Source organism: Schistocerca gregaria, chromosome 9 (assembly GCF_023897955.1).
Source record: "Schistocerca gregaria isolate iqSchGreg1 chromosome 9, iqSchGreg1.2, whole genome shotgun sequence".
NCBI classification, from domain to species: Eukaryota; Metazoa; Arthropoda; class Insecta; order Orthoptera; family Acrididae; genus Schistocerca; species Schistocerca gregaria.
In genome coordinates, this window is record NC_064928.1 from 70,121,916 (window position 1) to 70,136,253 (window position 14,338).

The 14,338-nt window shown below is 38.2% G+C and overlaps 1 protein-coding gene across 6 annotated transcripts in view; it reads right to left on the reverse strand.

The window, feature by feature from the left end:
• The window catches only part of LOC126291569 (replication protein A 70 kDa DNA-binding subunit-like), a 187,984-nt gene that overhangs the window by 150,902 nt on the left and 22,744 nt on the right, over nt 1-14,338 (reverse strand). For all 6 annotated transcript variants that reach the window (XM_049985093.1, XM_049985090.1, XM_049985091.1 and 3 more), the window contains exon 4: nt 7,958-8,133. In XM_049985093.1, the coding sequence (XP_049841050.1) occupies nt 7,958-8,133 (176 nt within the window). The remainder of the gene's footprint in view (nt 1-7,957; nt 8,134-14,338) is intronic.

Here is a 14,338-nt window from a genome sequence, read left to right on the forward strand (position 1 = left end):
CTGCTAGATGACAATGCAAAGCCCCATACAGCCAACACAGTTGCAGCACTCCTGCAGAAATTCAAATGGGAAGTTCTCCGCCACCCTCCATACGATCCTGACCTCTCTCCCTGTGATTACATCATTTTTGTTTCCATTAAAAAGGGTCTGATGGGCAAACAATTAACCTCAGATGATGATGTCCAGCTGTACATGTGGAACTGGTTAACATCGCAGCCCCAGTATTTTTATGAGATAGCTATTTGACGCCTTGTGTCACTGTGGGACACGTGTCAACAGCCAGGGTCAATACTTCTAACATCCAAGTACTAGTTTCTGTAATTATGCCTCTGGCGCATTTCTTATTTCTTTTTGAATGCCCCTTATACATAAGCTCCACCCACGGCAATGTTATTATTTTTTTTTTTAAGTTATTCACTCAACAGTTGCTATTAATATAAGTACATTTATTTTTGCACACATGATTCCCAGCCATTTGCTTCAAGTTTACTGGAGGTTATTCATACTGCCAAGAATGCGCCACTTCTCTCAGGGCGTATGTTTTGATAACCAGTCAGGCCATGTATGGCAGTCACAGCATTCTGTCACAGTGTGGCTTAAGCTGAGATACTGTTTACTCTATATTTTGCCCCCCCCCCCTTTTCCAGTATGTTTTATATGTGTTTCATAATTTTTCCTCTCATCCCATTTGTTCATAGATTCCAGTTTCGTGCTGCATTTTTTGATCCGTGACTATCGCTCTTTTGTGTAATTTCCCAAATTTTAAAATAAGGGTTGGGGTCAGGCTGTAAAAGTCGCCTGATCACTTTGTATGTATTTGGACTCCTGGACACTCTTTGCCACTGTCATATGGTCTTTGTGTAAAATTGTTTACAGTCTCTCTTTTCTTTATATTCGGATTTGCACCTGATGCTGTAATTTAAAATTATGAAACCAATAGTGCCTTTGCAGCACATTTTATTCAAAAATTCAGAAATGTGGCTGTGTATAGCCATCCAGTAAACTGTAATGCAATGGGTAAGGTCCAACCATCAAAATATCAAAAACCGTGTACCCATTTAAACTGTGTATTGAGAAGCAACCGAATGAAGGTTAGCATTTAAAGGCACACTGACAACACCAGGATGACACCCTTGCTCTGATGGCAGAGAGATATAGGTACCATCATTTGCAGTGTTCTGTGCCCATAACCATCTCATTCTGCTTGGAGAGACAACTGAAAACTATATTGGGACGATCCAATGGAGACTTCAATTCAACACCTCTGGAATATGAGGCTGATGTCAGAGTCACCTCATTCGATGAGAAGTTACTAAGGAAATAGATTTGTACAGCATAAACTTTTACGACTGCTGCATATTCCCTCTTACTGTCTAATTATGGGTAGTGTCCAGTATGTGAACCAACTGTTTCATTTATGAGTCTTCCTGTTCCTGAATCACAATCTACAAGCACATCCAACTGACTCTTGATGTCTGTAATAGTTAAAGCTGTTTTTTTCTGAACCTTCATTTATTTTTGACTTTTCAACAGAAAAAATAACTTAAGAGAATGAAAGAAATGCAGAAACAAGGAAATCATAGAAAATGAAAAAAGAAAAACAGTTCAAAAGCAGTATTTCTCCCATCAAATTATTAATTGTGGTAGTGTTTAGGAAAATTAATGTTTCTTGCCAGTAAGGTTTTAACAGATCCAATTAAAATGTTTTTTTTTTTTTTTTAGTTCAGTTTCCTGGCTCACTCCCAGTTTCCTTATATCTGTAGGTGATTATGCACCTCATTGTAGATAATTCTTCTTCCACGCAATGTTATTACAATTGACGAAAAAACTAAGCAGTGTATTGATTGTAGTAACTTGAGAGAAAAATAACTATCCCTTCTTCCATCTAAAACTGCACACTGTCATCATTTTCATTCAGTATATTGGTTAGACAGTAGTCCAACTGTCACGAATGTGTGTGGAACGTATACAACCTGGAATTACTGAAACTAATAATTTAACACGTCTGCTTTGAACTATGAGATTAAAATGGCGAACGAGATCAACTGTTTCAAATTTAAAATTCATAAAATGCTCACACTAATGAGAATTTTAGTTATTCTCATGGCATCACATTTTTTAGCTTTGACAACTCACAACCAAACTCTCAGAATTCAACCTAAACTGGGTCACTCAATATGCAACAGATCAATATGTCATAACCTACATTCCCAAGAATAATATAGATGCAAAATAAATATTCTCATGCAAAATATATACTGTCATTGTGATCAGCTAAACCTCTGTAGGTTAAATAATGACGAAGTTCGAGCAACTTCAGATGACTGTAAAAAGGAATAGAACAGAAACTGACTTGTATTTAGGTTTCCACAGGCTGGTCAGCAGCATAGACATGATTAAGAGTTGGCACAGTGAACGAAGAGCACACATACAGTTCCAGCGGTTTCAGCTGTATATCATGTGCCACTTTTTCTGGTATGGGAGATATATTGTTAATAGTCAGGACAATGACTGCTATTTTTCCAAACACACCCCAAAATTATACAGAAAAGCCACACAAATGTTTGGCACAATTAGTTTAGTTCACTGATAAGAAACATGCCTACTCTAACTGTTCACACATCCTAGTGTTACCATCACATCAGAAGGTGAGTGCTGCCAACATTGATCCATAAAACACGTAAGTAATAGCTTTTGTTCTAGACATTTAGCAGTGATAAGAGTTATGAATCCAAAATGAAACCAGGTTTTATATGTAAGCTAATGACAAACTATAACACAATTGCTGTGGCATTTGGAGGGCGTATATTATCAACTAGTACCGAACTGATAATTTAATTAATACACGTTTAGCACACAAGTATCTGCAAGTTCAATTATATCAATTATACAAGGGGCATTCAATAAGTGATACAACACTTTTTTTTTCAGATACTTTTGGTTGGGGGGGGGGGGGGGGGGGAGGGAGACCCGCTTCGGCTCCTCCAGTTTCATGAAGCTGATTTGATTTGACTGAGATTTTATTTCATGTCCGTAGGTCCAACTGTGTTGGGTTCACGAGGGTGTGGAATGAGTCACCTTTTTACAAATACAATATGATAATCTTATAGCATATACAGACATATGTGTACATAATTATATAAAAATTTACACAGTAAATGCTTTGAGCAGCAATACAGAAAAACGAAAATACATATTTTCTTAGAATCATTAAAGCACTACAGAAAACAGATACAGAGTGCACGTAGATACAGAGCTCAAGTAAATAACATTCTTAGTGGCATTATGTCAACTTGTATTACATAATATTAAAATTTTACAATTTCTTTAGTTAAAAATTCATCTGGACTGTAAAAAGCTTTTTCTAGCAAAAATATTTTTAGTGCTTTCCTAAACTTACTCTTTTTATGAATCTGTGTCTTTATTTCAGGAGGAAGAGCACTGAAGAGTTTTGTTCAAGTGTAGTGGACACCCTTTCGCGCCAAGCTCAAATTTCTATGCTTGCTGTGTATGTCATCCTTCCTCCGTGTGTTATGCTCGTGATCATTACTGTTTAGTTGAAGTATCTCTATAGTTTTACAAACAAAACACGAGAAAAAAATACATTGGCATATAGTTGTGTATATTTTAAGTTTTTGAAAGCTATTTTTACATGAGTCTTAAAGCTCACTTCTGTGCAATGAACACTTTCCTTGCTAATGGCTGGTTGCCCCAAAAAATAATGCTGTATTCAACGAGTGATTGAAAATAGCCATAGTAAGCCACTTTTGCAGTTTTATGTTCAATACATGTAGTGACAACCCGTAAAGCGTATGTAGCAGACGTGAAGACCAGTTCATTTTCTTGTCAATGAGAACTCCAAGAAATTTTGTTGTTTCTATTCTTTCTATTGGCTGATTAACACATGTCACACTTATCTCCCTCTTTTCTTTTTGTTTTCGTACACAAGTGAATAAAGCTGGTCTTGCTGAAATTTAATGAGAGACCATTCACCTTGAACCAATTGACTACATCTGAGAGTATGTGATTAATGAGTTCCTCAAGGTTACTATCTATTCTACTGCTCATAAAAATTGTGGTATCATTAGCAAACAATGTAAATTTACACGGCTGGCTTGTACATGATGGTAGATCATTTATAAAAGTCAGGAATAATAGCGGCCCAAGAATTGAGCCATGAGGCAGTCCACATGTAATGGAACTCCATTCAGAATGTGAGGAAACATCACGTACTCCACCTGAGCTATTCAAGATAAATTTTCGTTTTTTGTCTTTGAAGTACGACTGTAGCCAGTTACCTGCAACACCACTTATTCCTACTAATTTTGATTTTTGCAAGAGAATCTGGTGATCAACACAGTCAAACGCTTTGTATAAAACACAGAAGACTCCAAGTGCAAGCATTTTTTCATTAAGGGTTTCTAGGACTTCATTTGCACGTGCATAGATTGCGTCTTCTGTTGAACGGCCCTTTTGAAAGCCAAACTGGCTCTTCTTGGTGAGAACTCCATTCTTCATGAGGTGATCAGTAATTCTCACATTATCAGCTTTTATAGAATTTTGGAGAAAGCTGTCAGCAAAGAGATAGGTCGATAGTTAGTTCAGCTTTATCGCCCTTTTTGTACAGGGGCTCCACAATGGCATACATAAGCCTACTGGGAACAACACCCTTCTGAAGGGAAGCACTGAAAATATGACAGAATGTCACTTATCCATACACAAGAATATTTCAATAAATTACTAGATATATTATCAACCCCTGCAGAATTCTTATATTTGACAGACATGATGATTTTTTTGATTTATTCTACAGTGACTGGATTAATGCACATTTCTGAAACTGTTTTTGAATATACTGCTTGATAAAGAGTTACAGCTTCATCAACATTGGGTTTGCAACCAATCTGTAGAGTTACTGATAGAAAGTGTTTATTAAAAATCTCAGCCACACTTTTGGGGTTATCTACTAGGGTACCTTCACATCTGATTTTATTTACATCTTCTTTGCGTGTTGCATTTCTTCCTGTTTCTTTTTTTATGATGCTCCAAATTGTTTTTATTTTATTATTATAATTATCTATTTTCTTCTCATAATAAAGGTCTTTTGATTTCTGGATTAGTTTCTTTAAAATTTTACAGTATAATCTATAGTGTTCCCATTTTTCTACATCTTTACACAATCTTATTGCAGCATTAGTTTCCCTTTTGGTTTTACATGACTGTTTTATACCTTTTGTAATCCAAGGCTTACTTACAGAATTGGAAGCACTGTTTCTGACCCATTTCTTAGGCAATACTTCTTCAAAAAGAGCACAGAATTCACTTATAAAACAGTTATATTTAGTATCAACATTACCATGGCTATTTACTAAAGACAAATCCATTTGCTGCAACCTATGGTTGAAAGTTTCTTTTGCCTTTTCATTCATTACTCTTGTGAAATTCCATTGAGGAAATTGTTTTTTGAACAGATTAACATCATAAAGAGTAAGAATTTGTCCATCACGATCTGAAAATCCACTTATAACTGCCTGACAGCATAGTTCTGATGTCTACTTACATCTAAAAAATGTTGTCTATCATAGTTTGGGACTCGGACGTAATTCTTGTTGGGAAGTTTATCACTGATATCAGATTATGTAAGGTCATCACAATCTCAGAGTCCATTTTATTCTTATTTTCTGTCATAAAGTTTATATTGAAATCACCTAAAACTACAATATCCTTTGCTTTTGAAAGTAACCCCGACAGAAGGAGTTCCATTATATGTAGAAATGTTTCTATGTCACCTGAAGCAGCCCTGTAGACAGCCAACACTATTATTGTTTAGAGTTTAGTTATTTCTGTTGTAAAAGCCTCAAATTGTTGTTCCACACAATATTTCTTCATATCTATATCTTTGTATTCTACACACTATCCTTAACATAAATTGCTACTCCACCTTTGTCTTTACTTTCCCTGCAGTAATATGTTACTGGAATACTCTCTTTCAAATTCTAAAGGTGGCACGGGTAAAATACAGAGAGCGAAAAGCTATTTACAACTTGTACAGAAACCAGATGGCAGTTATAAAAGTCGAGGGGCACAAAAGGGAGGCAGTGGTTGGGAAGGGAGTGAGACAGGGTTGTAGCCTGATGTTATTCAATCTGTACATTGAGCAAGCAGTAAAGGAAACAAAAGAAAATTTCGGAGTAGGTATTAAAGTCCAGGGAGAAGAAATAAAAACTTTGAGGTTCGCCGATGACATTGTAATTCTGTCAGAGACAGCAAAGGACTTGGAAGAGCAGTTGAATGGAATGGACAGTGTCTTGAAAGGAGGATATAATATGAACATCAACAAAAGCAAAATGAGGATAATGGAATGTAGTCAAATTAAGTCGGGTGATGCTGAGGGAATTAGATTAGGAAATGAGACACTTAAAGTAGTACAGGAGTTTTGCTATTTGGGGAGCAAAATAACTGATGATGGTCGAAGTAGAGAGGATATAAAATGTAGACTGGCAATGGCAAGGAAAGCGTTTCTGAAGAAGAGAAATTTGTTAACATCAAGTATAGATTTAAATGTCAGGAAGTCTTTTCTGAAAGTATTTGTATGGAGTGTAGCCATGTATGGAAATGAAACATGGACGATACGTGGACGGTAAATAGTTTGGACAAGAAGAGAATAGAAGCTTTCGAAATGTGGTGCTACAGAAGAATGCTGAAGAGTAGATGGGTTGATCACATAATTAATGAGGAGGTATTGAGTAGGATTGGGGAGAAGAGGAGCTTGTGGCACAACTTGACTAGAAGAAGGGATCGGTTGCTAGGACATGTTCTGAGGCATCAAGGAATCACCAATTTAGTATTGGAGGGCAGTGTGGAGAGTAAAAATTGTAGAGGGAGACCAAGAGATGAGTACACTAAGCAGATTCAGAAGGATGTAGGTTGCAGTAGGTACTGGCAGATGAAGGAGCTTGCACAGGATAGAGTAGCATGGTGAGCTGCATCAAACTAGTCTCAAGACTGAAGACTACAACAACAACAACAAGTGCAGAAGCAGTACTAGGATGATGGGAGATTACTAACACAGCAAGACTTGGCTCTGACGTCGACCAGTAACATGCAACCATACAGGGCCTCCCAGTAGGGAGGCATAAGGCTTTAGCAGTGAACAGAAATTATGGTGAGAAATTAGGTTTTGTAGTCAAGAGAGTTGGGAATTACTTAGGAGAAGAAGAAATACTTCGCCAAGATTGCTATACAAACAAGATTGCTATAAAAACTTTATTCTAGATAACTGCTTTCAGTGAAACTATGCTACAATCTTCAGATCTTCATAAAGATTTTCTTACAAACATCATGTGCCAGCTACACAAAATCTTTCCATTGAATTTCCAAGTACATAATCATGAAATGAGCGATCCACTGGCACATCAAAAATTAAAAATTGCTGTGTATATCACAATTTGCCAAAACACCATTCCCAGAACACAAGATGTCGCGTCCACCACGGCATGGCGAACTGTGATGTACGTAGTAATTTTTAATTTATGATATACCAGCACACTGTTCAATTCATGTTTCTGCACCTGGAAATTCAATGGAAAGATTTTGTGTGTAGCTGGCCCAAGAAGCCTTTACAAAGATCTGAAGACGATGACTTAGTTCGCCGAAACCAGTTATCAACAGTGAAGTTTTTACAGGGATCTCAGCTACGAAGTTGTTCATCGGCTACACAATTGCTGCAGATCATGCCTGTGAGCACAATATGAATAAACTAAAGAGTGGGGAATATTGTGGTGTGTTGGAGTCCTGAATAAAACATAAAACTGACCAGCTTTCAGGAAAAAATGTGTTCCATTACTTACTGAACATCCCTTGGAGTAAAAAATCTTATAATTTAAGAAATCTAGCTACTTTCAGTACATGGGAACAGTCACAAAGCCCAGTAATGCGTTTCCAGCTATGTACTTACTGTCATCCTCCTGTGGCTGAGATAGAGCAGGAGGTGATAGCACTGGCTGTGCGGACTGTTCATCACATGCCGCCCCAGTAGAGCTGTCCTCTCTGAACGGCACAGGTTCACCGATCTTCACACCCACCTCCGTACCACTTGCCAGTATTGTCAGGTCGACAATTACAATGACACGCCTGTAATGCAGGTTTATAACAGCCACTAAATTTCAGGTAAGAAAAAACAGCCTGTGGATATAGACCTCACACCTTCAGTAAATAACAATACCAGCAACCACATAAAAACTGAATGTGTCAATTATCAATTTCATGCCTGCTTTAACAGCGTTAGATAGTAACTTAGAAGTACACTACTGGCCATTAAAATTGCTACACCAAGAAGAAATGCAGATGATAAACGGGTATTCATTGGACAAATATATTATACTAGAACTGACATGTGATTACATTTTCATGCAATTTGGGTGCATAGATCCTGAGAAATCAGTACACAGAACAGCCACCTCTGGCCGTAATAACGGCCTTGACATGCCTGGACATTGAGTCAAACAGAGCTTGGATGGCGTGTACAGGTACAGCTGCCCATGCAGCTTCAACACGATACCACAGTTCATCAAGAGTAGTGACTGGCGTATTGTGATGAGCCAGTTGCTCGGCCACCATTGACCAGATATTTTCAGTTGGTGAGAGATCTGGACAATGTGCTGGTCAGGCAGCAGTCGAACATTTTCTGTATCCAGAAAGGTCCGTACAAAACCTGCAACATGCGGTAGTGCATTATCATGCTGAAATGTAGTGTTTCGCAGGGATCGAATGATGGGTAGAGCCACGGGTCGTAACACACCTGAAATGTAACGTCCACTGTTCAAAGTACTGCCAATGCGAGCAAGAGGTGACAGAGACGTGTAACCAATGGCACCCCATACTATCACGCTGGGTGATACGCCAGTATGGCGATGAGGAATACACCTGTCCCCAAACACGGATGCGACCATCATGATGCTGTAAACAAAACCTGGATTCATCCGAAAAAATGACGTTTTGCCATTCGTGCACCCAGGTTCGTCGTTGAGTACACCATCACAGGCGCTCCTGTCTGTGATGCAGCATCAAGGGTAACCACAGCCACGGCCTCCGAGCTGATAGTCCGTGCTGCTGCAAACGTCATCGAACTGTTTGTGCAGACGGTTGTTGTCTTGCAAACGTCCCCATCTGTCGACTCAGGGATCGAGACGTGGCTGCACCATCCGTTACAGCCAAGTGGATAAGATGCCTGTCATCTCGACTGCTAGTGATACGAGGCCGTTGGGATCCAGCATGGCGTTCCAAATTACCCTCCTGAACCCACCGATTCTATATTCTGCTAACAGTCATTGGATCTCGACCAACACGAGCAGAAATGTCTGCGATACGATAAACCACAATCATTATAGGCTACAATCCGAGCTTTATCAAACTCGGAAACGTGATGGTTTGCATTTCTCTTCCTTACATGAGGCATCACAACAACATTTCACCAGGCAACGCCGGTCAACTGCTGTTTGTGTATGAGAAATCGGTTGGAAATGTTCCTCATGTCAACACGTTGTAGGTGTCGCCGCCGGAACCAACCTTGTGTGAATGCTCTGAAAAGCTAATCATTTGCATATCACAGCATCATCTTCCTGTCCGTTAAATTTCTTGTCTGCAGCACGTCATCTTCGTGGTGTAGTAATTTTAATGCAGTGAAGCAGCTTAAAACAGTTAAGAAGGGCAAGGCTCTGGCCGGTTAGCCGTGTGGTGTAACACACTGCTTTCCGGGCACGAAGGCATGCCGGTCCCCCAGGTCCCCGACACAAATTCGGCCGGTGGATTAGTGCTGAGGTCCGGATGGCTTTTAAAGCGGTTTCCCATCTGCCTCGGCGAATGCAAGCTGGTTCCCTTTATTCCACCTCAGGTGTGCAATGTCAGAAATTGCTGCGCAATGGTGTAACAAGTGCCAACTGGCTGTAAATCATGAAATGTGCGAAGTAATGCACACAAGCACCAAAAAGAATTTGGTAAATTTCAATTATACAATAAATCACACAAATCTAAAGGCTGTAAACTCAACTAAATGCTCAGGGATTATAGCTATGAACAACTTCAGTTGGAATGATCACACAGATATTGTACGGTGAGGAAAGCAAACCAAGGATTAAGGTTGAGATTGCAGGCTTTCTCGGCGAATCTCGATGATAAAATTTTCTCGGGATGAGTCAATGTGTTGTTTTCCAGCAATGTTTCAGCAAGTTTCTTACTTTTCATCTTCAGGCGAAGTGCCGAGAAGATTTTATCATTAAGGACTAAGTTTGATTGCCAGAACACTTAGAAAATGCAACGGGGCTACTAAAGAGCCTGCCTACACTACGCTTGTTCACCCTTTTTCTGGAACATTGTGTGCAATGTGGGATCCCCATCAGACAGGATAGATGGACAACATCCAAAAAGTTTGAAGAAGGGCAACTAGTTTTGTATTATCGCAAAATAGGGGAGAGAGTGCCATGGATACAATACTCGCATTGGGGTGGAAGGCATAAGTACAAGTGCGTTTTTCTCAGCAGCGGTACCTTCTCATTAAATTTCAATCACCAACGTTCTCTTCAGAGTGTGAAGCTATTTTGTTGGCGCCCACCTACATGGGAATAAATGGTCATGATAATAAAACAAGAAAAATCAGAGCTCGCACGGGAAGATTTAAGTGTTCGTTTTTCCTGTGTGTAGTTTGAGACTGGCACTGTGAAGAAGTAGCTCAAAAGTAGTTCGTTGAACCCTCTGCCGAACATTAAATTGTGAATTGCAGACTAATTGTGTAGATGTAGAAAGCACTTAAAAGTTTTGTAAATGAGTTTCACAGAAAAAACAGTCTTAAACTAGTTTAAACATGTTGTAAATGAATTCTTCACATTTTCTGGTTCTAAACTTTTAGGGCTAAACAATTCTACAGCTCAGGTGCAAATCAAGTGAGTAGAATTAACAGACTGGTAAAATTTATAACATCTAGCAACCTGAAATGGAATCTTTACTAGTATAGCACAAAGACTAGTTACAAAATGAAAACCTCATCTGTGTAACTCACAATTGCCTTTTCCAAGTGCTGTCTTGTATAACCAATCAAGAACAGAAGTAATGTGCATAATTATGTTCCTATGCATGTGCACTTCATTTTCCAAACTATTAAAGAAATGTTTTGTCAGTGTCAGACATCAGACAGCTCACTTTCACTTGACTGAAATTTAAATCAGGATGAACACAAGTGATTTAACATTACCCCTCATGTAAATAGTAGGCAAGCAAATGTGACAACATTCAATCATATTTGGTTTGCATTTGCCGATGCTCGCTTGTGTTCTGGCAGTTGTCAATCTCTCCCAGAATCATCAAAGGAAGTTTGCACAGTATCTGCTTCAGTGCTCAACTAGATGTTAACAGCAGAGAGCAAATACTTTTCAAGTCTGCTCTTTTTATGCAAGATCTATTGTAGTGATCGAGAATTTCTGTGTAAATTGTAGAACCACTCAGTCTTCTACAATCTCAAACACACGATGTTTTGGATATGAGAGCGGGATCGTAAAATCCTACCTACTGCGTGTCACATGTTTGTGTGTGCAGGATTAAAATCAGTTGCAGGAAGAAAGTAGACATGGCAGTCAGACGGCACCGACAAATATCTGTCACGCAATTCACAGATGTTTTAGTGAGTATGTAAGGAAGAACCAAGGAGTTTATATACAACTCTGTACTTATTGTATCATTGATTATTGTTATTAACACAAAAGCAGTTGAAAAATTACTCTTGTAGACTCTTGATGCAACCTTGTTAGAAGCAAGACTCATTATTGTTTCATCTTAAGAAAGGTCATGGTATTCAAATGAACTTTCTTTTAAATCTAACTCAATTTGTTTCTAATGTCAGACTGTATGAGAGACATGCAGGAAGTTACACATTCGTGTGGAAAGTTATATTTTTATTGTGTACAGAAGGTCAAATATATCATTAGTTAACAAAAAGTCAAGTTTGTATGTCTGCTTATTTCATAAGTAGAAAGAGTCTACAAATTCCTGTACCTAGCATTATTCGATGGAGAAGAAGTCAAGATGGTTTCCAACAGCCGGCTATTCAGTAAAGAAGGGTGGCTGCAAATTCCAAGTCAGTCATAATAACCTGATATAACCCAGATCCACACTCACACTCTAAGTCGTCAGAATGTTAGACTACATACAGCAGGGCCAGGCGAATGTACAAATGCAGACACAGGCATGCTCTGTCAGGTTCGGAGTGCCAGCTTGCAGTTTCCCTTCCACGCTCCCAGCCACTAGTTCCCCCTCCAACTCTAAAAACCTACTACCACAGCTCCTTCAAAACTGATACACATTTGGCAATGCAGTCTGTTTATTTTGTGTGTTACGATTGTCTTTGATGAGGTCTCATTTGTAGTAAAGAAAGTAGGTAGTGAGACGAAAATGTCTGTGGATCAAAGGTGCTCAGAATTAAAATCTAATTATCCTTATGCTTAGGGACAGGAAAATTACACATAAATAATAACACAAAAATAATGTAAAATCTACATTTTTTTAAAATATGCTGAAATCTATGATTTTTATGAAATATTGTGAAGTTTGTTACTTCCCATATTTAAAAAGAGAGATATAAATCTGAGAACAGCAGTTTACCAATATTCGTAACTGATTGTTATTGATAGTTGAACTTGCATTTTGGATTGTTTGTGTGTAATCTTGAAATTACAGTATCTTTCACATAACAAACTATGATGTGATGTCAAAAATAGCAACTAAATTGTGAAAAACTGCACCGAATTTCGGAAAACAATCAGCACCGAAACTGACGAAAGAAATAAACATCATACTTGACAAAAAATAAATAAAATGCAAAATTTGCCAAAAACCTTAATTCAGAATTTTGAATGAAAATAACATCATATTTGGAATGAAAATAACAACAAATATGACAAGGAAACCGCACTGAATTTGACAAAAAACACACCAAATTTGACAAAAAAAAGCACCAAATCTGACAGGAAAAGGCACCAATATGACAAGAAAAAACACGAAATCTGACAAGAAAAGTACACCAAGGTCGGAGAAAAAATAATACCAAACGTAGTGTGAATATTAACTCAAAATTTGGCAAAAACACTAGTACTAAATTCACCAAAAGCATTAGCATCACATCCAGCAAAAACATCAGCACCACATTCAGCAAAAACAAGTAACATTGAATTTTGTGAAAACAAGTATTGCTGAATTTGGCCAAAATATTAATATCAAAGCTGACAATAATTTAAGCACCAAATTTGGAAAAAAATATTACTAAATTTGACAAAAAGTATCACAGAATTTCGCCATAAAATAAAACATTGCTATCACAATTTTACAACCAGTGGAAATTCCTTTTCTCGAAATAATTCCTCTTTAATGACACCAGTTTGCTAACATATTGAATAAATGCCAAACAAAGTGGAAGCACAGTTGAAATGTAGGAATAAAGATTTGATTTTTATCTTTGGCATAGGACAAACGCAGTGCAGCAACACGTTTTTATTTTTCTTTCTTTTTTTAACATGTGACTAGGGCCTCCCGTCGGGTAGACCGTTCGCTGGGTGCGACGCTTTCGATTTGCAGCCACTTCGGCGAGTTGCGCGGCGGTGGGGATGAAATGATCATTAAGACAACAACACCCAGTACCTGAGTGGAGAAAATATCCAACACAGCCGGGAATCAAACCCGGGCCCTTAGAATTGACATTCTGTCACGCTGACCTCTCAGCTACTGGGGGTGGACAACATGTTGTTGAGCTTCCTGTGTTTCTGGGAGTTTCGGATACCGAATTCAGAGTCATGGAAAACTTCTTGACTTCGTCCCAATGCATGACAATTACAACCAATGACACATTTTCTCGCAAAAAAACATAATCAAAAAAGGTGACTTTTATTGGGAAAAAACTTTCGTCAATCTTTTAGATGGAGCTACTGTAATTACTAGTCACAAGTGTAGTTGTGTTGTGTTGGAAGAAAAGCTGAAAGAGGTTGGTATATGGCAGGAAATTTCAGCAATGTACTGTGATCTAATCAATATAATCTGTCAGCAAAATGTGTAGTTGTAAATCATAAAACATATTTAGATCGCACGCTCTGCGACATCAGCAGTTTACATCTTTTCTGGAAGTACTTGACTGCGAATATGATGATTAACCAGGGTGTATACATGGACAAGGAAAAAAAAAAATTCCCGGATTTTTCCCAGATTTCCCGGTTAGAAATACACTTTCTCCCGGATGAAAACAAGCATTTTCCGTGTTAAGTGACAGTATATTTTCCCTTATCAATACTTTGAATGGTTATGG